Raw genomic sequence first — 27,399 nt, forward strand, 5'->3', positions numbered from 1 at the left:
TTGTATGTCTTCCTAGCTTCCTAGCCTCCCAGCTAATAGCAGCTCTTCCTGTTTCTTCTTTTGAATGGTGAACGCAGACTACTGCCACCTGCTGGTATGAAGAGATTCCCACTCATGCAGGTGTTGAACATCACATTAAGATGCCTTAACTTTCAATTTTTAGTGGTATCCTTGTCACATTCTCTTGCTCCATGCTGTGGTCCCAGTGTCTTCTGCAGCTCGTAGCTCCCTGATAATATTCTCACTGTTACCTTTCAAAAGAAGCCTAAACAATGTCTCTGCTCCTAAATACAGTTTAATGACAGCAGCTGTGCTGACTTAAATGAGTGTTCTCATGACTGAAGAAGTGGAAAACCTGATATCAGCTCCATCAGTCGACCATTATGATGAAAAAAAAACAAACAAAAAAAAAAACAAGACCCTGCAAGTTCATCACGTTTCTGTCTCGGCTTGTCCGAACTTACTCAGCCAGACTGACTTCATGTGTAGTGAGAGAAATTAGGTTATAAAATGTCATAACCTAATCATCACATAGTCCTGTTAATTTATGATGTAGAGACGAGCTGAGACAACGTGTTGGGAAGTTAGATGTGGATGTCTGACTTTTAGATTTCAGTTTTTAAATCGTTCAAACTTAAATGTTTACCTTCAGCAGAAATGTGTAAATTCTTCTTTATGTCTAGACTGAAATGTGTTCCTAATGTTTCTTGAATCCATGACATTTTCTTGAATCTATAGTGACAAAGTCAAACTTATGACTGAGTCGGGGGTGAAAAAGAGAACTTATGCATTTGTATAATGGTTGTTTAATTAAACGGCACAAAGATGAATAGAGAGTAAAGAAATGATGGGCTGCATATAAAATATAAAATGAATGGATGGAGAGAAAACGAGCTGTGTTCAGGTTTAGTGTGGACATGAAGTTAATCTGAACTGGTTTTATTATCCTCCACTTTTCTCTCTTGCTTTCCTTTGAGTTTTATTTGAAGATGTTTCCTCATCATTCAAGTGACGTCTCCGCTTCTAAATGACTGGTGGGGCTTTAGTTTTTAGAACATCTGCAGGCGCTGCCCACATTTAGCTTGTTTTAGATGGATTTCCCAAAGATACCAGACATAAACATCAGAGGAACTAACAGTGAGCGCCCGCTCAGTCAAACACAATAAAGATTTCCTTCTGGTCTCGCTCAGAGGGTTGAAACGTTCAGCAGCTTGTTTCTGGTTCCAGGCAAAAACACTCGTGCTGCTGCAGATGTCTCCCAGCTGAGTCACCTGGACACACCTCTAATGATGGAAAACGCTGCCTGGGGGTGTGTGGGGGGGTGTGTGTGTACGTGCGCATGTAAATAAATCAGATTTACAGTGTGTTATTACACTGATCAGATTTCCAGAGTCATCAGGCGTCGTTAAACTAAACACGATTTCTTTTAAAGCTCGTAAAGTTCTCTAATGTTCTCTGCTTCTGTTTCCTGATGAGAAACAAAACTGGAAACTTGTAACTGGAACTGAAGCTGCGTTCATTTATTAATATTGAATCTGTGCATCTGATGAAACGACAGCGAGACCTCCCGCTCCATTCACTGGTTTTCATCACGCTCTTACAGATTCATGTGTTGGTGAAAAGTTAGAGTGAAGGTCAGAGATGTTCAGCAGATGTTGTAGCGCCGCCTGCAGGACGACTGATGGACAACAGTAGTCGTTTCACCAACTCTCTTTAAATAACTCTACTGATTACAGGCCAGGAAATAACTAATAATAAATAAAGAACACCAAGAAATGTGTTTCCAGAAATAAACTAAGACAGTGTTTTAAGTTCAGACCCTCCAGTATTTTTTTTTATGTCTTGACTTTAAGATAAATATCAGAATAAATCCTTTATCTCCACGTCATTTCTTGGATTAATATTATTACTGTGACATTTAAGTATCTTGTAAGAATTTAATAATGAACAAGTAAAAATGAGAAATTGTTGTAGATAAGCAAAACAAAGAAAACGCCAGTTATCTTTCAGTGTTTGTTATTTTTCCTGCCGATGGAGGAACGTAATGGAAACTACTGGATCTCTGAGAGAAGTGAGGTCTGGTTGGTTTAAAGGACTAAAGGATGATAAACTTTAGACTGAGGTCAGACAGACAGACAGACAGATTCTTAGGGAGCTAAGGGTCACTGTTTTTTATATTTTAAATGAAATCCACAGGCCCCCTGTTCATTAAATGTTGCTGCAGGTTCCATACTACAGTCCTTCCTCTGTGTATGAATAAATCCTGAAGCTGATATGAATCTTCAGCAGCTGTTAAATGAACCGAGTGCAGATCACAAAGTGTTTCTCGTCTGAAATTCCCTCGTCGTGTTTATCTGCAGGAATAAATTTCATACTTTAAATTCTTGACTGTTGCATTTATACACAGAACTCCACCACTGCTTTAGGAAGAACGCTACCCTACCAGTAAGGGCAGAAGGAAACACTCTTTAATGTACATACAGATACTTGAGTATTGTTTTAACCCCTGAACATTCACATGTGTACTTACCATGTACTTTGTTCACATGACTCTCATTGAGCACTTGTCTTCATAGGCGTCAGAAAAGGAAAACGACTGTGTTTACTGTTGTATATTGATTTATTTACAACTTAAATCGTCAGGTTTTGTGCTTTCAAATAACCTGATTGAGAATGGACTCACGTGTTGGAGGGTTATAGGTTAAAAAAAAACTGATTTGCTTCCCTCTGTGGCTCAAAGTTTAATCTGTTTCACCTCTTGTGAAAAGTGATAAGAAAAGGATATCACTGATATCCTGAAGCTGATATGAATCTGAAACCTCCAGAGGTCTGAAGAGATCAGGCTTTAAAGAACTCCTGAACTTTAAACTTCAGGACAAAAATGATCCTTCAGTTTTTTTTTTAACATAACTAAAAAGCCACACTGAGCATGCTCCGACGGACGGCAACAGATCGAAACATTTCTAAACTCATTTAAATGATTTAATTTTAGTGTGTCTTGTCTTCATTCTGTCTCTGTAGGAGAAGTATCCGTCCGTCGTCTCTCTTCCTGGAGGCCCCAGGTCCGAGGTCATGACCCTGAATCACCCAGAGCTTCCTGGGTAAATACTCGTCTCATCCTGACAAAGCACAGCTATAAAATACAAAAATAAATTAATAAAAATTATAGAAGCTGAAATCTGTAAAGTCATTTTTGTTTTTCATTCCCAGCTGTGTCCTGTTCGTTCATTGGTCAGTTGATGTTTCCAGAGAAGGAGCCGTCGCTCCGAAGATCGACCTGCTGACAAAGATCCCTGAGACAGGTGAGACTTTACCTGAACTACGGTCACTGTGGACGTTAAAACAAGTCGCAACATCAATGCTCTGTAAACTTTAGTTTAGTGATTTTAAGTCACACACAATAATTAATAATCCATTATGGATGTTTTTTTGTTTCAACAGCATTACATAGCAAACCCCAGTCTAACATACATACAAAGTAAATATCAGTATTATTATTCTGAATAAATATCCTGAGGCTTTTCTCTAAACTCATCCTCCTCAGTTTAAGCTCCATAAAATAATAAAATAATTACAAATGATCTGTATTTTGTCTGTGAGTTATGTTCAGGTTTATTCTTCTAAAATATTATATTTAAGTATTTAAATAATGTCTCTCTCAACAAACACACAGTAAGGAGGTGATATTTGTTTATGTGAGTTTTGTCTGCAGGCAACTCAGACAGGCTGCTTCCCAAATAAATTAATTCTGAGGCACTCACAAGGAATATAAATTAAAAAGCCTTTATTTAAACTTGGCTATCCATTAAAAATGCCAACATGTTTCGGCCTCTGTGGCCTTCTTCAGGGCAAATTCAAAATGGCAGTCTGTAGACTGCATGCTGTATATCTGCATGTGGTCACATGACCTAGAAGCACAGGTGCTCATCTGCCCAGGTGTCGCCTGTCAGAGAGCAATTACAACAAGTTGCTTTAAATAAGACAAGTCACATTTTCAATATTTTACCACTTCTCACATCAAGATAGTTTAAAATATCAATATAAATAGATACATATCGCAACAAGTTACTTTACCAAAGACAAATTACAGAAAAAGGTTACATTGTGGAAAAGGTTTAAATTCATTTCATGATCTGATAAATATGTGCAATAACACATTCCACATCACAATACACTTTGAAATATCAATATACTGTAGATAGATACATATAGCAAAACATTGATATGTGCATATAGTCATTTACAAAAACGGAGACAGATCCAATTCTAAGTTTAGGCCAGGGTATTGATTAGCTTTTAGAGTATAAATCCAAAAGGATTCTCTCTGCAACAGTTTTTTTAGTCTATCCCCCCCTCTTGGTGATATTTTAACATGTTCTATCCCAAAGATTTTTAGAGTGTCGCTACTTCCACGGTTCGCCTCTTTGTAATGTAGAGCCATAGGGTATTGGTGGTTGCTTGTTCTTATAGCATATTTGTGCTCTGCTAATCTTTCTTTAAGCTTACGCTTAGTTCTTCCAATATAAAAACAGCCACAAGGGCATTCAAGTCTATACACAACGAATGAGGTATTACAATTAATAAATGAGTGTATACTGTATTCACGATTTGATGTCACATCTTCAAAAGTGTTGGTCTTAACCATATTGTTACAGTGATTACAGTTTCCACACTTATAGTTACCTCTTTTTTTGTCTAGCCAGGTTTTGTTCTGTACAGGAGGCATATAGCTTTTTACAAGACTATCTTTAAGAGTAGGGGCTCGTTTAAAGGTGATAGTAGGTACCTCCGGGAGTGCATCTCTCAAGACGGTATTACTTTTTATTATGTCCCAATTCTTCTTAATTATTTGCTTAATCTTATTGGCTTGACTACTGTACTGTGTAACAAAGTAGACTTGGTTTGGCTCTTGTTGTCTCAGACAGGCTGCTGTTGAACTGTTTCCAGTCTAAAATACATTTGGAGCTTTTTCCTCCAACTGTAGCAAATACATTATTCATCCAAAGAAAGAAAAGTGAGCTTTGAGTTCCCACTGTTAATCTTAGATTTTCTCACCATTTCCATCTGTTTCCCCGAAGAACTATGAAGAATGAAAGACACAAAATATGTGCGGTTTTTCATTAATGTTTTTTATTTTTTTTCAAAAACCATTACTGATCCTCACAAGTAAACACCTTTATTCTCTTGAAATTCTAAGTTTACCTGTTGATAAATCTTCCATTTGTTTCCCTTCAGCTTGACCTGATCCTCGTATTCAGCAGCTATAGCTCCAACTTTGTCATTTTTATTATCTAATAATAATACCCTGCCAATCTTTCTTTCAATTTATCCATGAATAGTTGTTGACAATAAAATGCCAGACGATGGCAGCAACACACAATCTGGAAACAAGAGTTTAATTATCTTGAGAAGTGACACAATCAACTAATTCAGATATTTATGATCAATTGACTCAACTAATTTAGTAATGAATGGCTGAAACTTGATAAGGGATTTCATTAATTATTGATTCTTTCTAGGGCAAAAAATAAGTGGAATAATCTCAAAGACTAAACTCTGAGTTTTGCTCAGAATAAATTTCCAGGTGAGATGATGATGATGATGATAGTTTGGTTCCTCTTGTCTCTGCAGCCCTGCAGCAGTTCCCCTCACAGGCGGTAGGTGGCGCTGCTGAGGCCTTTCAGAGCCTGCTGAGGATTCTGGGACCTGAAGCAGCCATAGAGTCCATCATCAGAGCGGTCAGCCTCTCTCAGGACATTTAACTTCAGACTTCCAGACTGTGTTTTCATTTTTATTTTAATGTCAGTTACATTTGAATCTGTCAGGATGTTTCTGCTTCTCGTAAACACACAGAAGAAGGACAACAAAGGGTTTAGTCTCTTAGAAATCTTTATTTTAATAGAAAGAGCACGACTGCAACAGCTGTAACAGCGGAGCTCATCGGTCAAAATCTACAAAAATAAATAATTTAAATACAAAATGCCAGACAGCAGTGTCGCCTTTGTATTCTCAAATAGTTTTCTTCTCTCAGCTATTTACACACACGTAGTTATTAGAAGTCTGTAGGTATCACAGTGCTGGGATGTTTCAGCGGACCAACGCTCAGGCAGCAACCGACCAATCGGAGCTTCGTCTCTGTGGACAAACAGGTCTGGACGTTTCTTAATGTTTGTGTTGATGTTTCTATGGCCCATGAGAACATTTCCTGCCGTTTTTAAAGTAGTTCCAGGGTTGATAAAAACTCTTATCAAGGTGAAAGTACCTAACTGTTTATCCTCAACTCTACAGGTCATGTAAACCAGAAGTGATTTAAAGGAATTAATCCAAATTAGAGCTCAACATCTTACGTTTTTTCTGGAGCTTTCAACCACGGGACATAGTTCACTAGTTGTCCCACTGCTCTTCGGTGTTGACTGTAAAGTTTAATTTATTTACTTTGAGATTTTAACTGTGTGACATGTTGTTCTAGTTGCTAAGATTAAGTTTTAAACTCCTGCAGGTGTTTAACCTTCAAAACTAGAGACATATTGAAAGTTAAAAGTAAGTCGAGCTGGCCTGTTGAGGTATTACTTTGTTAGTATTTTCTGGTATATTATATTTTCCCTCATCACAATGTATTTGTATTTCTTACATTCTACAAAATCAACAATAGATTTCCATCTGGATTAAAAATTATTTTTTTTGCAGTCGACAACAACTGTGTTTTGAAACACAGATTACCAACTAGAAACTTGGATTTTTACTTCCTGATCTGATTTATCCAATTAAAATGACCTTGAAAAAGATCTAAGGTAAACTGAACAAAGTGTTTCACGTTGACAAGACTGTAAAATCAAAATAGATGTTCAGATTTTAATGAGTAACATTTTCCTTTCAGATGTAGCTGTAACATTTTTGGACGTTTTAGAAATGACATCAGTATGAGTCCAGACCTCGGTCGTCTCACTCGGACATCCCACCCTCCTCCCTCCTCCCTCTGACTCCCATCAGCCATTGCTGCCTGTGGCATCATCATTTCAACAGAACGATCAGTGGTTGGTTCAGTTCTCTGCTGTCCACTCTCCAACCTCTTACTCCTCTTTCTCCCAGACGTCCACTGTGGCTGATGTCGTCCGTTAAAGTCCGTCCTGTACAGGGCTTTTGATGGAGACGGTCTTCAAACTGATCTGAACCTTTTTAGTGTTTGGATTCAACAGATCACATCAGCTCCAGACGACACGCCTGATGACGGAAACGGAGTGTGGAGGATTTTTTGTGTAGTGTGATTAGCTTTCAGACGTCTGATTGGCTGATGGAGGTGGTGGAGGTTGGAGAGTGGACGCTGTAAACGGGAACTGAAGTCAAGTGTTACCAGTTAGTCTAAAGCCTCTGTCAGTGCTGCTGGCTCAGGAGGACGCCACTATCCTCAGAAACCTCCCAGCGCTCCTGAACGCATCGTTTGTTTATTTTTCCAAACATCAGTCGACCCAGCGGAGCTCCTGTTTGGGTCGTGAGGAGTTTGAGGTACCAAGAGTTCACCGCTGCGTCCACAGCAGCTCAGACGCTGATCTGAACGCAGCCTGTAACAACTGAGTTATCTCAACGCACAAGCACCAACCTGTCCTCCAGTCCTACCAGAACATTTAGGCACATGAACAAACGCACATCACAAACAACGACAACAAGCCACTTATGGCACAAAAACCAGCAGAGCAGCAGCATGAAGCTCGGCCTGTCTGAAGACGACTAATCTGTTACCCAGCAGCCCTTTCTCTGGTGAGTCGGTCACATTTTAATCTTTCTGGCCGAGACTGTTCTATCTCGACCAGACGTACGGCCACGTTCAGCCTTCAGTTCACTGGAATCGCTCCACACGCCTCTAAAAACAACATAGTAATGATTAAATACTGATCAGAGCGATGAAAGTTTGCAGTTTGTAGTGATGACCTCTCAGCTCCTTTACCGTCAGCGTTTCTGTCTGATTAAAGGTGAATTCTGACTCAGGCCCATGAGAGACGGAGCAGACGATCAGAGAACTGAAGCCAAATGAAACCGTACCTTTGCTATAACTATGTTATCACCGCGTTAGTGAACAGAGGAATGTTAGACGACCTCTGAGAACAATAAGAGTTAAAGTGACGCGTCTCTCTTCTAAACAAGAGCAGGTTTTATGTTGGAGAGGTCAGAGGTCACAGCTGAACATTAAAGGGTCAGTTTACCACAATCCAGTACAACAGCTGTTAGAAATAATTCTTCGTGAAGCTCAGTGTGGTGACATGGTCTGATCATTTCTCATATTCTCTCCTGGATAAGTGGATGAAGCAAAAGAAAGGATTTTTCAAACAAACAGGAAGTGATTCTTATGTCCCACTGTTGTACTGGATTTCCAGTACAACAGTTTGTTTTCTCTCCTCCCTCTCGTCACGCCTGTCCCGTCAAATAGATGGTTTTGTTGCTGCCTTCAAACCGAGTCATGTTTACTGCGTTCATCACGGGACGATGCCAAATAAACGGCGCCCTCTTGTGGTATTCACAATCTCAACATTTACACAGTGTGACGCGTTCACTGACATCTTCCGAAACCTTGGAGATTAACTCTATTGTAATTTAGTTGTAAAGTTTTAATTTTTAAAAATATCTGAGGGAGATCAGATCCCAGATTTGATACATTAAGTTAATGACTCATTAGTTTGCTAAATGCAGCATTTTAACAACCTTTAAGGGTACTGGCTTCTTACGATGTAACTGAGCTTAATTTGATGGCAGCATTTGTTCTTGTTTTAGGATTTCTGCCTCATAAACTCAACACAATAATGGAGAACAGAATTTGGTTTGTTTTATCAATTAAAGAAAAAAAATTCAATCTTTTTCATTAACTGTGACTTTAACGTCTTTAACAGATGTTTAATATTATTATCTGATGGACTGGTGGCACTATTTTTCCTTTTTTTTTTAGGGTGAACTGATCCTTTAATGACTCTCCACTCCCTGATAAAACAGAATAACGTTACAGTTTGACCTTTAACATTTCTACAGAAGCCTGATGAGAGACGCCGCATCGCCTCATTGGTTAGTTTCTGAAGCGATCACTCCGACTCTCACCAACTGTTTGGCAATCAGATCCACCACGTTGTCTTCACCACTTCTCTGTGGCTACGGAGAAGACCACAGTACTTCTGTTACCATGGTGACCCCAGAGGACACAGACAGACCACGCCCACATTCAGGAAACGACATACGTCGGCACAGCTCAACAACCAGCTTCTCTCATCACTTCCACTCTACTTTCTTTCTTCCCTCTTTCAAGCCTCTGAAGCGTTGCCATGGTGAACAAGCAGGGTCAGAGCATGTTGCCACGACAACCACATACATCCATTCAGGAAGTTAATGCCAACTCTTTGTCACCAAAAGAACAGAACAGAGCTTCCTGTGAGGTTTTCTAATAAATACAACTCAGAGCGGTGGTGATGTTGGCATTCTCCTCATGGCTGGAGCGAGAAGTTGGGTTGCCATGACGACACAAGCGCTCTTGAGTAACATATCTGATGAAAGTCGCTTGACATTTTTTTGTTGCTGAGCAGCAGCCAGAGCCGACACCCGTCAACACGAAGAGAAAGTGCTGCAGCAAGACAAACAGCCGATTCATCTCTTCTCCGTTTGAGGCGGCGTCGGTCAGTCCTCGCCTATCAGCGGCCAGACCGGGCGTTCACATCGGGTGGAAGAGCAGCGTGCAGTCCTCTCTCTCTGCAGCCGCAAAGATGCCGGGGTACGGCGACAGGGAGCCCTTTGGCAAGGCACCGCCAGTCTTCAGGTAGCAGGAGACGATCTTCTGGTCCAGACGCAGCTGGCGGGGGATGCTGTCGAAAGGCTTCGGGTCCAAATCCAAGATGGAGACAGAGTAGGAGAAAGCAGGAGGTCTAAAGTCCCTGAGCCGCCTCTGACTGCAGAGACAGGATGAGAGGAGGAGGATTAATGGACAAGAAGGAGGTCTTTGACATCACACACCGGTTCATAAAAACAGAACATGTTGCTCTCACTGTAGCTCTCCCCTGTCCTGTACAGTTTATCTCAGCTGGTACAGCAGCTTATTACAAAGGAATGCACCAACAAACAGGGACCAGGAGAATGTGAGTTCAAGGAAACGGAGAGAATCACCAGCGAACAGTTTCATTCAAGCTAAAAGTTGATCAAACATCATTTAGTTTCTACTGATGATGGATTCTTACCCTTCATCATCATCCTCTTCCTCACTGCTCGGCACGAGGGCGATCATGATGGAGCAGTCTTTGGCTGTCATGGCGACGCGATACTGATGGACCTGAGGTGAATCAAGCAGCAGTTAGAGACGCTAAACAAATGAACTAAAGCAGACACATCTGATAACACAGTTAACTTCAGCTGTGAGTGTTTGTCCTCAGTTTGCTAAAACTGAATAGATCCACAGTCAAAAGGATGTTTTCTCTCTGTGACTCGGCTTTGGTTATTTTTATAGTGAAGCAGCTCTGTGTGTTTGTGTCTTGCTGATCTTGTTTCCATTTTTTCCTAAACTTGAGTCAGACCTTGGCAACAGCGTACTCCACGGAGCCGTCGTCCTCAGGCGAAGATTTCTGCATCTTCTCCAGGAAGACCTCGTTGTACGGTCCGTCTATCTGCAGACGTGTCCTGACACAGACATGAAGTGACGTCAGAAGCCAGAATAATCAGTGATTCACCTGTGAGATTAAGAGTTTTCTTCTGGTGCTGTTACCTCTCCTTGGGGAAGTCCTGTAAGTGCTGCTCTACTCTGCGGTAAAGAGGATAAAGTCCTTCAATGTCCAGAGTGTCCAACATCTGAGTCTGAAGGATCCTGAACAAAACACTGTCGCTGGGTAAACCCTGAGAACCTGCAAACACAGACGTAGGTGTTATAAACCTTTGAATGTGTTTCTGCATCAAAACAACTAGCACAAGCAACAGTCTGGTTTTAGCTTTCACACATTTACATAATCAAATTCAGATGTTCTGGGCAAATGTTTGTATTAGAAGATCAGTCTTGTTGAATGCAAATGTCATCCTGTGTTAAGAGGAAAGAAGAACATGATAACAAGGGGAAATTTTACAATATATAAAAATGAGGGGACTTTTTAATCATTTATATGACTGCACAGATTTTCAAATGGCCCAGGCTGTGCTGCTGAATGAATGAATCAGTCACACAGTTCAGTAAAGTACGAGATCAGAAGGAGCACTAAGATCTAACGTTGTCAAATACTAACAGCTGTGAGTTAAAATCTTCTGCTCATGGGACAAGAAACGATATCTGTAATGTCAGCACACCACTTGACTCAGAAGCCTCTTCTTATTTTACATCCATCTCATTTGAATATTTAAATATTTCTACATGAACATGATTATCTAGAATGAATAAACTGTAGACCAAATGATCAGCGTGACTCAGCAGCTCTTCGTAGCCTCCCAGCTAATAGCAGCTTTTCCAGTTTCCCCATTTAAATGATGAATACTGACTACTGCCACCTGCTGGTATGAAGAGTTATTTCCTTCCACACAGGTGCAGATATGTGCCAGTTTATGGTACAAACCAACTTTTAGGTCCAGACACAGATTAAGTCATAGTTCTTTGCCGTTGGTTTGGTGTCTTCATACCTTAAATACTAAGACTCCTCACGACTGTTTTCATTATTAGTTTATCTACAGATTATTTCTCAGTTATGTGAGGATTATCTTATCTTAAAACCAACAAATGACGACACCGTTGTTTAGTTAGCTGACTAATCAATTAATCATTGCTGCTCCAGTTTGGATGTTAAATAAACTAGAACTAATGCCGTCTTTATCATATAAGTAAACTGACCAACTTCAGATCAGTGAAGCAGAAAGAAAACTACTGGAAATCAACAGAGAGCTTCTGACCGTGACGAATCCTCTCCTTGTTGAGGAGACTCGCTTCACAGAAGCTCCGCCCTTCTCCTCGTCTGTCCGTCACCATCTCTCCATCACCTCCTCCTCCACTCAGGAGGGCGTTCACCAGGACCTAGAGAGGGAGAAAGAGAAGTTTTCCAGTAAAGCTTCACTATATAGTTAATGAGGGGGCGGCTGTGGCTCAGTAGGTAGAGCGGGTTGTCCACGAACCAGAGGGTTAGCGGTTCGATCCCCGGAATGTGCCACATGCCGAAGTGTCCTTGAGCAAGACACTGAACCCCCAGTTGCTCCCAGTGCGTGGCACTGGTGTGTGAATGTGTGTGTGCTTGTGTGAGCGAATGGGTAGATGTGTCTATGACTGTAAAGCGCTTTGAGTACCAATAGGTAGAAAAGCGCTATATAAAAGCAAGGCCATTTACCATGAAGTCTGGTAAATGTGATTTCTGCAGCAGTGTTCCCAGCTCTATATATTATGCAACGTTGTGTGTCTGTGCTGTAGTTTTAGTATTCGTGTGTAGCGTGGATTTACCTGGATGAAGTCGTTCAGTACGGCCTTGCTGGTGATGTGACTATTGATTCGATTGTTTCCGTAGAGGAAGTAAGGTCTGAGGTGATGCAGCAGAGAGGTCAGGTCCACCGCGTCGTCACTGCCCTCCTTACTGCTGAAGACACATTGACCACCCTGAAACACACACACAGGCCTTACAATAGCTGCTTCATGTTGTAATCGAGTGTAAACAAATCTAATGATGAATTTCTCTTCACTTCATTTAAATCATTTGAGGATTCATTTTTAGTACATGTCACAGATCTGGCGCAAAAGTGTGAAGATTTAACTGGCGACTTTCAGGTCAATCTCAGGTTTTTGAGTCTGTTCAGTCGTACAAAATCTCTTCAAACCTTTCTATAACACCATCATGACGTCTGCACAGACCGGACTGTTATCAGTTTTTGTTAAACCCACGACATCAGGATGTTCCAGCTTTTCTGTTAACACCTTTAGTTTTTATCACCATCAATTGTTCAAACAAAGCAGATTTCAGACAGACAAAAAAAAAACCCACATGTATCATCACAAGCCCAAAAATAATTCCACATTTCTGCTTCTGCTTCAGTTCTTCCTTCCTGAGCAGCAGAGTCAGTAACACAGAGTGAAACTTGCATTGAAATGACAGGAAGTTTGGAGGATTATCACTGAAACGGAAAAGATGTTTTACAGAACAAAGACTGTGGGATTCATTCTCAACTTAAAATGAACGTAATAACACTGACCTGAATTTGAGTGGCACAAAAATAGCACCAAGAGTCACACAGAGTCTCACCTTGAATACTTTGAAGTTGTTCTGAGGTTCTTCTATCAGGTGTCTGATGGCAAAGTGCATTCTCTGTCTGTTCCTGAACAACAAGAGAAAATCATGTTCAGCAGCAGATCAGTGGAGTAGACTTATTATCAGCAGATGACTTTTTCTGTGGTGGTAGCCAGAAGTGAACACTGTGCAGGCTACAGCTTAAAATGTTAAAATAAATTTTCACTATCTAGAAATAAAGAAACCTTATGAAAGGCAGTAAAATCATTGGTTAGAGATAATGCGTGTGGAGCACATATCCAAAGTTTAGACAGCTCTGGCTGAGCTATCAGAGCCAGTAGAAGGCTCCCAACACAAGTAACCTCACTATAACTAACTAATAACTAAGAGGAGCACAAATAACATTAACAAGTCTCCTCAGAATATACCAGACAATATAAACACTCACTAGCCAGTTCATTGGGTACACTTGTAAAAATAAATCTGTTCTAATATAATAAACAGCTCTGAACTAAATCTTAGCTTCTTGACTGTTGCGGTGTTTAGTTGACGTTGAAACATCATCAGAAAGGTGGTTATTCAACTGGATGATTATTCTAGAGGGTGGTGTAGTTTGTGGTGCTGTTAAACTAAAGTGTTTCTATTACTTAGTGTAGCCCACTGGCTACAAAGGGGTTGTCAAAAGGACAGAAACGTGTCAGTACAACTCAATACAATTCAATAGCACAACAACTACAGCCTCCAAAATGAAAACACAGTTGAATCGACAGTGTTTCAGTTATTTTAAATAGATGCTCAACACCATAAACCTTAATAAAGCTAAGATTTATAGCACAACTGTTTTATTAGAATGTCTTCATTAGTGTACCTAATGAACTGGCAAGTGAGTGCATGATGCAAACGCAGAGTTCAGCAAGGAATCATGGTCGACTTTGGTTCCACTGTGCTGATAGCGGAGCTTGAACTCAGATGGAGCGGCAGCGTTGACGATATTCACTTTTCAAATACAGAGCAGTAACAACAACAAGAGCTAACTCTGTCTAAACACCATCAATATGTTCATGCTTTCCCTCAGCCCATCGGACCCAAAGGCCCCCACTAACAACACTCTGTTGCCAGACACCACAGGACAACATGTTTTCAGACTGTATGCAGCGTTGTTATTGGCTTTGTTGCCATTTTTCCTAATTGACGTCCACTGGCCCTGAACGCAGCAGTTTAAAAGAAAAAAAAACACAGCAGCAGTGATCTCACCCTGAGAACAGGTCCAGAGGACAGTACAGACTGCGTCTCTTCCACTTCCCATTGGCCACCTGGACAGAGAGATAACAAAGGAATGAAGGAAGAAATGTCAGAGACGGAAATCACCAAACATTTCTCGTTCTGTAGTTGTAGTGTGAACTGATCAGCTTTCTAACCTTCTGATTCAGAGTATGATTAAATACTTTTATCCTGATCTGATGCTTCTTTTAAATCACTAGTTACATTTGTTTAAGTTTTTTATTACATGTTGACTGGTTTCGGTTTAGGTTATTTTTGCTTTTTACTTCACAGTTTTTCCAAATGTTTTGTCATTTGAAGCGTCAATGATTTTAATGATTGGACGGTTTTTCAAAAAAACAAAACAAAAAAAACAACAACTTTGTAACAGGGATGTCCCAATCAAGTTTTTTTGCTCCTCAATCCGATACCAATCTTTTAATATTCAGTATCGGCCGATCCAAGTCCTGATCCAAACTTAAATAAACAAAACGTCTTCCCCTGGAGATTCATAAAGGCTTTTTCTTATTTGACGTATTCTCCTAGATCACATGTGCACAGCGTGACTATATTTAGTCCAGTAAACAGGACTGTCCAAGTTATTGTAGTGTGGAAAGACATTACACAATTTACAAATTTCTGTCTGACTGACTTCATTTTCCAGAGGAAAGTTCTTCTATCTTACAGACATGGTTCCCTGGCAGCGAAGAGGAATAAGAAGTTTTGACGCTACAAGAACATAGTTTAGATTTATTGCAGACCTAAAATAAATAACGACAAAAGAACTGACTTAGCGAAAGTTAGATATCGATCTGATCCGATCACTTTAAAAATCCCTCGATCAGCCCGATCGTACCGATTGTGACATACCTACTTTGCAACTTCAATCTGAAAGGTGCAATATAAGCTACAAGCAGTGATTAACAGACCACCAGACCCTTGTGATCGCCTGGCTGTTCTTACTTGTCACTATCCGTGTCCACAATGTGGCACTACAAAACACCCACTAATTACATCTTTCTGTTTACATCGAGAAGAATTCATTGTGCGATTTTGATGCATAGTGGGTGATGACTTACTGTTGACAGCAGGTGGCGCTCAAATGGATTTTAGTCAAAGTGACATAGATATGTTCATGTTGTGACTCTCATCAAACATGTGCAGATTGTTGTACAACTGTTTTGTGTTGTACTGTACTTACCTTATAGTGTTGGTGCATGCAGAAGCGGCACACTTTGGTCTTGATGTCTTTGCTAACGTGTTTTGGGGACGGCAGGAAACCACATTTAGGCTGAAAACAAAACAGGAAAACAAAAGTCAGCCGAGTCACTCACAGTCACACTCGTGGTCTGTTTACAAACCAGTCTGAGGTCTGTCCGGGAAAAAAAAACAAATCTGAAAATGTGGCAGCTTCTCAGGAGGGAGAGCATCGGTTTTATTAACATGAAACATTAACAAGGAGACAAATTTACGTTTCTTTATTAGGAATACATGTTTTCTCCTTCTTCCCTAAATACCAGCACTATTATTACATCAAAAAGCCAGAGAGGGCCTATTTTAGCCTAGAAAAGAGAACTACAGCACTGTGTGCATGAGTGTGCAGTTTTACAGCCATCTTTCAGAGTTTCACACCACTGGACATTTGTATGAAGTGACGACATTTTGGCCAGTCCTCACTTCTTTACAAAGCTGCTTGAGAGTCAAGACGTTTAAGGGTAGAGGTTACAATTAGGTTATGGTTAGGGTAAGGGGCTGGCGAATGCAATATTTCAATGAATGCGTGTGTGTGTGTACCTTGATCTCGATGCAGATCGGAGGAGTGTGTGTCGGCTGGCGGAGGGTTGGAGATGTCAGGTCGGGCAGACACAGAGCACAGCCGCTGTAGATGTCCATCACTTTATCACAACGCCAGGCTGAAAGACGCAGTAAGAGACAACGTTCTGAGATGATACGATATATTAGTCATAACATTATGACCACCTGCCTAATATTGGTCAAGTCGCCCTTTTGCCATCAGAACAGCGCCCACCTCTGAAGGTGTGCTGTGGTATCACCATTACCAGCAGTTCTGATGCCAGCGTGCCATTGTAAGAGCTTTCATCAGTGGACAGTGATCAGCATGGACACCTTGACTGGTCTGCAGCTACGCAGCACACAACCAAAAAAAACCACTATGTGTTCTGACTCCTGTCTATCAGAACCAGCGTTAACATTTCAGCAGACTGAGCTCCACAGTGTTTCCTCTATGTTGATTTTGGAGCGGCGGCCCGCCATGGTTTAATTTTCTGCCGCCGCTGTATCAGAAATGGGGCAGACGCACAATAGTCGCGGTTGCCTTTTAAATGATCCTGCCGACATAATGCACCCCCCGTTGGCTGCCGCTCACATTGCAATTTAACAAGTAGAACTATTCAGAGGTTATTGGGGCTGTCCAGTTTAACTCCACATAGCCTACTGTTGTGTTGATGTAGCTTTTTGTCAAAACGTTAGCTTTCTTCTGAGTCGACTATTAAACTTAACAGCTCCACCAAAAACGTCACCGCGGTGGGTCCGTTTTAATTGGACAACGTTCAACTTGTCAGTTCTGTCAGCTCACGTCCTGATATCAAAGCATCTGGAAACAACGGTAAGTGAGTCACTAATATAATACCAATTGGAAATAGTCTATAGATGTAGTAATAGACGTAATGATGTTAAAGTTAATAGTTGTGTTGTATTAGCCTACACAGAAAAGTTTAGGTTTTAATGAATTAGGCTACACACACGCACAAAGGCCGCACGACCGAAACGTTGTTACCCCTGATGCTAAATGTGAAAATAAATTAGCAAAAAGAAACGATTGTGAAGTGCGATGAATTAGGCTACAGAATGCTTAGCCTATATGTCAAGATCAAATTAAGCAGACAGTGTAGCCTACACGTGAGTGTCCTACCCTAATCTATAGGCAAGGATAGCCTAGCCTACTGACAATTTACAATAAGTTGTTACGTATTTGGCAGTAGCCTAGCCTATTTATGCCATTTAGAACATATTTTATGAGTGGAAGGGGTCTCTTTAAGTAGCCTAACCTTGTTTCTTTAGTTGAAATAGGACGAAAATATGTGCAATATTACATTAGCTATTAGACAGTAGACAACGCTGGTGTGACCCATTTATAGTTGTGCGCTCGTCAGTCTGGCTCACTCTGTAACAACAGCACCCAAACGCTATTCGGCGCTGTGTCATTTTCGTTTCATACTAGGCGGGACGGGACCAGGCGGGGGGTGGGACCGGGGGGCGGGTGGGACGTTTCGGGGGGGGGGGGGTGCTTTCGGCAGGCCTGCCCCCACTGCTAAATAAAAAACCTAGAGGAAACACTGGCTCCAGTAGGTCCTCTGTTGGTTAAGACCAGGGTCAGCCTTCGCTACCATCATGCATTAATAATCCTTGTCAGCTTACGGCCCTGTCACCTCTCTTCCTTGGACCGCTGAAGACCACTGCAGACCAGAAACACCCCACAAGAGCTGCAGTTTTGGAGATGCTCTGATCCAGCTGTCTATCGTCACGGTTTGACCCTTGTCAAAGTCCTTCCACTTGTCCATTTTTCCTCCTAACATCAGCTTGAGGACAAAATGTTCATTGGCTGCTTGACACATCCCACCCACTGACAGATACCATGAAATGGTTCACTTCATCTCTGGTCATTATGTTATGGCAGATTATTCTATTATATCATATAATGGACAAAGTTGGGATAGAAGAGTATTTCTAGCTGTATAGAAGATAACACTCTTAAATGTGTATGCAGTGAATGCTGTTTATATGTTTTACCTATCCAGACATAATAGGTTAACTGAGAAGTAAATCTTTTAATATGTGTGACTTGAAATAATATGTTAGAATATGTCAAGTCTTCTTTATTTACTTACCTTTTTAGCTACTTTGAGCATGATTGATTCATTTAAATAATAATAGTTGAAATATAATATGTTGCTATATTGAACATATTATATAGTGAGCTCTCTAGTGAGATTTTGTTTCCATGTTTCATGCTAAGCTAACTTCAGGCTGGAGTTTTATACTGATGTTACTTTAGAAAAAGTCTAAAGAAGTGATTGTTAAATGTTTTAGTCTTACCTGGTCTCTGTTGTTGAACTTTGATTGACAGTTGTCGCACAAACTCCAGAGGCAACTTAACAACTTCCTGTAAAGAAAAATAAAGTCACTTTAGATTGTGAACATAACATTTGTGGCTCAGCTACTAACTGTCTATGTAAATCATTATATAGAGCAGCCAGTGTGATCAGCACTGGTTTATTATAGAAGTGATTATGTGCAGAGCCAACTGAGCCATACTCAACCGCTTCCATCAGCTTATTATACAGAATTTAACAATCACATTCATCACTTTGTCTGTATTTAATTTGGAGCATGAGCCAAAGTAAGACAACCAGATTCAGCAGTTGAATCTAAAATTAGGCTTCATCTGACCTGGAAAATGATGCTCATGTGCTAAAAGCCTTCCAGACTTCCAGACAACACTGTAACTCATTTCTGGTTTTTCACATGACTGGATTACGCATTTTCAAAAGAGCTTCACATTCAGGCACTATTTTTACGTTGAAATGTGCTGAACTGAACTTTTTTTCTTCACCCTTGTCTTGTCACAGGATTCACAGTTGCTGGTCAAAGGTATTATTTACTGATGGACAAGATATATAAGCCCTGGTCCCGAGGTTTAGGCTTACGTCTGTGTTTATAACACAGATAAAACAAAGACAACTGCATGGAGGTTAGAGATGTCTTCAGGAAACCTCTTGATGTCAGTTGCCTTTGTTTTAGCTTTCTTTTTGGTAGTCATCATCTCTACGGGTGTAGAAAGCTTAGATCTTGTTGCATTGTGGGTAATGTGTGCATCAGGTTTTGACAATTAAGAATGTGTGGTGTAAAAAAAGACAACATGTATCCATTTTTACCCTTTTTAGGAGTGCAAAGTTTAATTTGTGGAGTACCATTAATGTTTGGTGAGATGAAACTTATGTAGAAGTATTTAAAAATCTTACCCCACTGTGGATGAACTTCTCCCCCAGCAGACTACTCATAACGTTGGAGCTGAAGTCAACAATGTTCTGGATCTGCCTGAAGGCCTGCTCAGCTGTCTGCAGGACAAACAAGAACAGGACGGAAGGTAAACAGCATGTTTGTCCTTTTTTGACAATTCATGTCAAATCTTACAACAGAGGTGGAGTTATTTGTCCTCTATGAGCTCACAAAGACACAAGACAAAGTCGGCTCAGTGTCCAGAGCCGATCACCACCTGACTCTGTTCACGATGAGCTTGTTTCCTCTTTGTTTTTTCAGTCATCAAGACAAGTCTCTTATTGTCTACTGACAGAAGGACAAACAACCGAACACTTTGTAAACAAGATTAAGGAGTAAAACATTTCCACAGAACTAGCTACAAACTTTCATAGCTAATAACTTCACCAAACATACAACATGAAATGGACCCAGCTGTTGGGAGAGCCATGATTCAGGAGAAGACAGCTATGTACCATGGTTTGTAGCTCATCCAAGCTTTCTAGCTAATAGTAGCTTGTCCTGGTTCCCCTTTTGAATGATGAATACAGACTACTGCCACCTGCTGGTTTTAAGAGTTATTTCCTTTCATGTATGTGCAGAACACGTACCAGCTGGTCATGGCTGTCGTCTTTGTGGTGTTCAAGTGCAACTTTTTGGTTAAGATAAAGGCGGTAATGAGGCAATGCCACCCGGCTTTCATTGCCGGTAGTTATTTGGTGTATCTATACCCTAAAATCACATTAGGAACCACAGCTGTCAAATCAACTAGGACACACATTTATAACCGCACACATTTTGTGACTCACAGCTGACTGGTGAGGAGGTGGTGCTTTCATGTATTCTGATCTGTAAGCCTGAACAAACACTGCTCCTTCTGCATTTGTGCCAAGGAGGCTAAAATGGCAGAACTTTATTTTTCTATTTTCTCCCATGTGTTTCAAGTGTGTTGAGTTGTTGTATTAGTGTTAGTCTTGGTATAATGACAATCACTTTTAGCGTGACAGAAGCTGACAAGCAGCAGTTGATTTGAATCTGGGTTTGGGCGAGGCCACACTTTGCTTTACATTTGGATCAAGGTCTAACCAGGATGTAAAATAACTATAGTGAATGCAGCTTCACGTAAATGGGTGGCGGCACTAAGAAACTCTGACTGAAAAAACATTTCTATTGCAGGTGGACAGGTGTGAACCAGAGGTTAAACCTCATCTTCTGTTTACGTGTCAGCTCAGAGCCCAGCTTTGTCCTCTCAGACTCAGTCAATCAGACTGACATTCAGTTACAACACACCACTGCGAGTTATTGACAAAAAAACCTGTCTGACTGCATTACCTGTGCAAGAAAATAGCTGCACATTGAGAACATCACGTGGTTTTAAGCCAATTGCCTTGTTTGATTTGGTGATGTGTTGAACTTTTACTTAATAAACACCAGAGACTTGATAAATATCGGTGAGGATGTTGCCCTGATAATTTGACAAAAGACCACTTGTTATTTTCTGTAGTGGGCCAGTTATATCTATGACATTTGGTTAACTGGGATTCTCTTTAGCTTCAAACCCAAATCTTTTTTTACAGTAAATATGACCGTAATAATTCTTTTGTTTGGAGCATAATTCTGCTATTTCCTGTATATTAACTCTGCTCACTACTCATTTTGATAATGCTTTCTTCAAGATGTCTGTGGAGGTTCTCAGTCATTCGGGTCATGGTATATCCAAAAACGTTAAAGAAAGGCAACTGGGAATGCATGTTTCTTGAAGAGGTTTCGCCATTCATCCAAGTAGCTTCTTCAGTTCTAAAGGAGGGGTGGGGGTTGGGGTTTAAATAGCAACATCTGTGGGCATCATCTATCAGAAACTCGCTTGACTAGCGTCTGTTAACGACTAGATACTCACCTGTCATTGGTGGAGACTGTTTGGCCCTGTCCTCTTTCTTCAATGAATGGTACTCAAATGACCCATGATCAGTTAGAGGCTCCAGTCTTAAGGTTAACATAGGCCCAGTTGGGACGTCTTGAGTGTTTGTTTGATGCGTTTTTGGTCCTTTTGCTTGCCGTCCTTCCTTGTGTGTACAGTTTTTAGAGTTCTAATGACCCTCAGTTTGTGTTCCAGGATGTGGTGGGAATCAAATAATAGATGCTGGTCAGTATGGGTGGGTTTTCTAAACACTCCAATGTTGAGGCTTCTGTCTCTACAAGTGAAGTTGTCTTCCTTTAATATTTTTTGCTTAGTTTCTTCAAGAGCAAAGTCTTTCTTAGTTTCACACTGAAAGCATCGGCGGATTGGTTCTGATATGGAATAGCACACAAATACTGGCTCAAAGTAAAGTAGTTTTAGTGCAGAAATCCGGTCTAGACCTGGCACAGTCCCAAGGTTCAGCCCAGATTATCTTGTAATGTGAGTTGTTTAGGAATATGCTCTTAAATCTCACAAACTGCTCCCACACTAATCAGCGTAGGCACTAAACACCGCCTGCATCGCCAAGAACGTTAACAAACGAGAGGCCGTATTCAGCGGACATCCCTCGACATCATCTCCACCACCAGACAGAAGAGAGTGGATAACGTGAGCTGATCTTAAACAGAGGGCAACAACAAAACAAACAAAAGATGGAACCACAGGAAGTTGGAAAATAAGGAGAGTCTATCAGCTCTTTAGTGAAAACTAGAAGTAAACTCAGTTCAAGGAAATCAGATCAACTGAACGTCAAACACCAATCTCATGGAAAATACTCTAAAATTAGAATTTGACCCAGTTTGGTGATTCAATTCTGGCTTAAATTGTACCGTGCTTCTCTGGCTTATTTCCAAATGATTACATGTGTGTCCATTGCAAAATATTAAATAAATAAAATCAATAAGTAGGAATTTACAATGAGATGTGAACATTTTCCGTTTGTAATAATTGACATGTAGACTTTAGTTACCTGGGGTGGGTTTTCAGAGTCCTCGGCCGGATATTTGAGCAGACGCAAAACTCTGGAAAGCTGAAAGAACAGAAACAGGACAAACGCTCAGGTAAGTTTAGCGGAACTACAGATAAGCCGTGTCCTCAGGCAGGTTGAAATATAATCAGTTTTCCCACAGCGCAACAGGAACAGGGAGTCTATTCTGCAACATCTGGGGTGCGTCAGTTAAAAAACTTGAGTGGGCTTTCACAGCATACCAAGGACTGTAATCCTACAAATATTTGCGTCAGAATGCAAGTCCAGTCTTGACTCTGTCTATAGAACAATGAAGCACAATATGATTAAACATTAACGGTTAAAACTAACGACAGTGACTGCTTGTTTCAGGGTGTGAGTACTTAGGAAACATCCATGTACCTGAGAACATGTAGACACAACAGACACCAGATTTTATGTAACTGTAGTAATCGGATTACAGTTAAATTCATATTTACATACAATAATTCAGTAATTAGTTCTTATTATAAGACTACCAGAACTTTGAAAAATATAACAGGTTATTTTAAATGGTTCAGTGTGTCTGATTAAAGGCAGATTTCCTGGTTCTCAGATGTACGCCGTACTCATCACCATCTTACACATGGAAATATAACTACACATTTCAGCAACACAGAACAAAACAATTGTTTTTTCCCCCGTTCGTTCAGGTCTCTCAGTGGCCAGACAACCACATAAATTCTCCTTCTGCCTCCTACACATCATCTACTCAGACATCTTCCCGCTTTTCTGTTGCAGTGATTTCAGTAAAAGTAACTGTTGGTCAGTGTTTATTATCTCCAAATTCAGATGTGAACACACCCAAGACACAGTGAGATCCGAACTCTGACCACATTTGGAGGTGATCTGGGTCACATGTGTCCACATTTGTCCGCATTCCTTTGGTAGTGGGAATACAATGTGTCTTGAATCACATTAGGGACCTCTTACTCAACAGGGATGCTCCTGCGTCAGCAGAGTTTTGTCTCATTCATTCAGGAAAAAACACACTACCGCTATTATAAATGATGGAAAAAGCCCCGTAAGTGAGGTCTGTTCATTGGTAATGAGACTTTTGAAATATTTGTCCTTGTAGCTGTTAACTAAATAAAATAAATATAAACAAGAATTGATAAATGAAAGTATTTAATTAGGGGTGGGACTCGATTAAAATAATTAATCTAATTAATTAGAGGCTTTGTAATTAATTAATCTCGATTAATCGCATTTTAATCGCATAACAATATTTGCCCCAAAAAGCAACATTTTTCAATTTAAATGGATATTAGTGGATGACTGAATCAAATAATAGACACAGACGTGAATATTGTAAACTCAAGCTCTTTTGATGTCTGGAAAAATGCATTTAATTGCATTTCAATTCAAAACAGTGGAAAAAGAAATGGTTTTAAATGGTTAAAAAAACAAAACAAACAAACAAACAAAACAGTTTGGGCTGCCAACATGTCTTGTCTGTACTCGGACGGGGATTGCTAGCGCTAACAGCTCCGACAGTTTCTGTGCTCACTGCAACATGCTTTCCATTTAGATGGCACCGTAGTGTTGAAGTGCTTCGGTGGCATAGACATATATACATGTATATATGTCTATGCTTCGGTGGTACCTTCCATCAGTCCTAGCAATGTGCTTTCATCCGATTCCTCCGTTTTGGTAGCCGTTAGCCGAGCCCTGACGTGTGCATCAGTGTAATTGGTGTACCAGGAAATCTTGCACTAACAAACGTTCCGCATTGTTTGGAATGCAAACTGCGATTAAATGCGTTAATTATTTTAATGCGTTATTTTTTTTGTAATTAATTAATCGTAATTAACGCGTTAAAGTCCCACCCCTATATTTAATATGAGTACACAAATGTGATTCTGTCATTAAATAATGTATCAGCATGTGGTTAATTATCGACGTGATCATGTTGATGTATAAGGAGTCGTGTGTGATTGAGTTACGTATTTCCTCAGTCAATGATGTATTTATTTATTTATTAATTAATTACGTGAGATTACTGTGCGTATGGAAGATTCCAGGGTTGGAATTCTAATCTGAGTTTTGTGCAAGTATAACTAACGGGCAGGGCAGAGATCAATAAATATGTCTGCCAAAAACATGACACACACATAAAACAGTGCTGTTCTTAGCTCTGGAGCAGCGGTAGTGATCCATTACTGTTAAATACTCTACTGGGCCCCAGATGATATCAATACTTAGAGGACTTAATTTGTGTACAATCATCTATAACTACTAACTGTGAGTGTTTTGCCAAGTCATTCTACATGTCTGGAAAGGGACGGGTATTCACTTGGTTGCAGTCTGCAACCTCACAATTAGATGCCATTAACTTCAACACATTACTTCTTTAAGTGTTTTATGACCTTTTTTTTGACTGATGACACCGTAAATAGATGGTTGTTCCTTAACAACCAAATGTTTTCGAAGGTAAAAATTGATAAAGGTGAACTTTTCTACGTAATTTACCGTCAGTTTAGTCCTGTCAAAGTCATACTTTCCTTGTCTGGACATTTCCTGTTCTGCAAATGCTCACATAAACACTGATTTTAAAACTGATTACACATCGCATGAAGAACAAATCTACCCGATGAAACCGTGTTTCTCTACTCTGAACACAGACACTGGGTTTCTTATTTCCATGAATATCACAGCAGGAAAATCCACCGTATAATTCAGGAATGTAGACATTAATGGCTGCTTAAGCATGAAGGACGCTACTGCCCACCCCTAACTCCCCTTCAACAGGACTGATAACGAAAGAGTTAGATACCCGAGCAAGCATAGACAACTCCAGTCATAAATATGTTGAAATACCAGGTATATACTGTCCCACAACAGCCAAATAAGGACATTTTTGTTTGGGGACTTTACCCATTTACCCTACGGTTTGACATGTGACTCACCCTATTATCCATCTGTTTATGCTACTTAGTGATGGTGAATCAAAATTACGCCATATGTTGACATTTAATTCAGGAATGCAAACATGACGTTGAAGGATGGAAACTGCCAAATGTAAATGTTTTAAGAAAAATATTACTGTAACAGAAAAAAATACCGACTTCCTTTAATGATACTTAGTTTTTGTTTTAGTACTAGTTCCATAGGAATGCACGCTGACAAAAATATTCAAGTTGATACTCTACACAACAAATTGTATTGCTGGACACTGACAAATATCTGTGTTTAACGCCTAAAAATGTCTTTATTACAACTTTAAAAACGCATGTAGTGTCAGATAACAAAAACTTCACCAAGAGAAGCAGAGTACGTGAAAGTTCACTGCTAATAATCATCAAATAACTCTGATCATATTGGACTGAGTTCATTTATCAAACATTGTTTGTGTTCAGATCATTTAATACTCGACTATTTCTGAACATAACGTGCTGGAAAAGTGGACTGAAACTTAGATATCTAAAACCAAGCCATATGCAAAACAAAAACTTGAAATACTAGTGTTGCTCAGTTTCCTTGATGTCAGTCACATTTACTTGATTCATACCGTGATGCAAATATTGAAGACAAAACGTGTTGTTGAGATGAATATGATAATGCTCCTGCCCACATAACATTTGCTCAACAACAATATGAACAGACCGGTTCAGTAAAGAACACGTTCCTAATTTCACATTCCTTTACCACTACCATAGAGGCCAGAGCTGGGCATGTCAGTAAACGCACCACTCGCCTCATGTCAGTTAGCAGCCGGAGAGTTCTTCAAAGTAACCTCGGGTCAAGCAGTAGCTTCGTAAAAGGTTTCTGTCGCCGCGTCTCTTCTACCAGCTGCTGGGTGGAAAAGCTGAGACAACTGCTAGCGGCTAAATTAGCTCAACAGCAGTCCGTCAGGTTTTTATATATTTTAATACACAACGCCACACAGACATTAAGTGACTCCAGCGGGACAAGAAACTACATGTAACGCTGTCATGCTCTAGCTATTACTGGCTTTATAAGTGCTGTTGTTCCAGTGTAACAACCTTAAGAAATGGTTGAACTAATTTGAACAACTAGCTGTTAGCTAGCAAGCCGGCTAAGCTAGCAAACACAGGCTAACGGTAACGATGATAACGTAAATCTTGGCAGTTGACTTTTCACTTTTACTTACTGGCACATTGTCAAAAGGTTTACAACAGTCATCAGCAGCACCGAGCTGGGGCTTATCTGAAGTTGGCAGCAGCAGAGTGTGAAAGCGGACGGTGGGTGTCACTTCTCCAACTTGGACTAGCTCCGTGTTAGCTTAGCTCACTCACCTGTACGTGTGAGACCACCAGGCTCTTGTTTCCTTCTCCGTGGTACTTCCAGTCGTTTTCGTCCATTTTGTCCAGTTCCATCACACCAGCGGCGACAAACCGAGATCACGTCAACGGCCAGAGAGGGACGCGCTACGGCACGGCGACATACAAGTACTGCGACCTGTCCTACTGTCCGCTTGCAGTAATTCAGAAGTACCAGGGCAGACCGAGCTGCTGTTGCCCCGGACGACCAAGTCACCTATCACAATACTACTTCCAGATATGGCTTTAAAATAAAAGTTAGAGCTCACTTTCGAAAACGTCATGAAATTTAAAAATAAAACAAAAAGTATCTTAAGTAGTGCTAAACTATTAAAATGTGTTCATTTTTGTTTTTAAATACTAGTGGCAATTATACCATAATCATCTTATTATTGCAACTTTCTATTACTTTATTTTGACAAAAACGAAACACAAGCATTTCTTTTTACGGTTTCTTCCCGGTGTTTCCGGTTAAATCTTTCCAGCTTGACTCGATCTCTGATGGGCACATAGAGGAACCGCTCCCTGTTGTCCGCTATCCGCTGAGGGCCCGCCTGGTCGGCTGTGATTGGTCAGAGAAGACGGGGAACTGGGCTGGACAGGTGGGTGGGACGGAGGACAGGAGGGGAA

General features: G+C 40.4%; 2 protein-coding genes across 4 annotated transcripts in view; one reads left to right on the top strand and one right to left on the bottom strand.

The window, feature by feature from the left end:
• cenpp (centromere protein P) overlaps positions 1 to 8,218 on the top strand; it is an 89,947-nt gene extending 81,729 nt beyond the window's left edge. For 2 of the 3 annotated variants that reach the window (XM_084542752.1, XM_084542753.1), the window contains exons 7-9: positions 3,022 to 3,101; positions 3,211 to 3,302; positions 5,632 to 8,218. In XM_084542752.1, coding sequence (XP_084398878.1) covers positions 3,022 to 3,101; positions 3,211 to 3,302; positions 5,632 to 5,762 — 303 coding nt within the window. In that variant the 3' untranslated portion in view covers positions 5,763 to 8,218. Of the gene's footprint in view, positions 1 to 3,021; positions 3,102 to 3,210; positions 3,303 to 3,441; positions 3,515 to 5,631 lie in introns of those variants that run through there. The other variant, XM_084542754.1, reaches the window with a different exon arrangement.
• Positions 8,219 to 8,362: 144 nt separating this feature from the next.
• Positions 8,363 to 27,083, bottom strand: ippk (inositol 1,3,4,5,6-pentakisphosphate 2-kinase). The gene is made up of 14 exons (XM_084542750.1): positions 26,746 to 27,083; positions 22,451 to 22,510; positions 19,508 to 19,603; positions 18,582 to 18,648; positions 16,260 to 16,378; positions 15,667 to 15,756; positions 14,460 to 14,518; positions 13,221 to 13,293; positions 12,428 to 12,580; positions 11,890 to 12,010; positions 10,727 to 10,862; positions 10,539 to 10,641; positions 10,206 to 10,297; positions 8,363 to 9,920 (listed from the first exon to the last, which is right to left on the bottom strand). The coding sequence occupies exons 1-14, from the start codon at positions 26,824 to 26,826 to the stop codon at positions 9,686 to 9,688; spliced, it is 1,485 nt and encodes a 494-aa protein (XP_084398876.1). The 5' UTR covers positions 26,827 to 27,083; the 3' UTR covers positions 8,363 to 9,685.
• Positions 27,084 to 27,399: the final 316 nt, after the last annotated feature.

Source organism: Chelon labrosus (genome assembly GCF_963514085.1).
Source record: "Chelon labrosus genome assembly, chromosome: 4".
Lineage (NCBI taxonomy): Eukaryota > Metazoa > Chordata > Actinopteri > Mugiliformes > Mugilidae > Chelon > Chelon labrosus.

Excerpts from the sequence above, each read along its gene's own strand:
- ippk (XM_084542750.1), bottom strand. The coding sequence starts at position 26,826 with ATGGAACTGGACAAAATGGACGAAAACGACTGGAAGTACCACGGAGAA. Across the intron at positions 12,011-12,427 it reads TACTGAACGACTTCATCCAG|GTCCTGGTGAACGCCCTCCT; the intron begins GTAAATCCACGC and ends CTCCCTCTCTAG. Across the intron at positions 10,863-11,889 it reads CAAGGAGAGGATTCGTCACG|GTTCTCAGGGTTTACCCAGC; the intron begins GTCAGAAGCTCT and ends CTGTGTTTGCAG.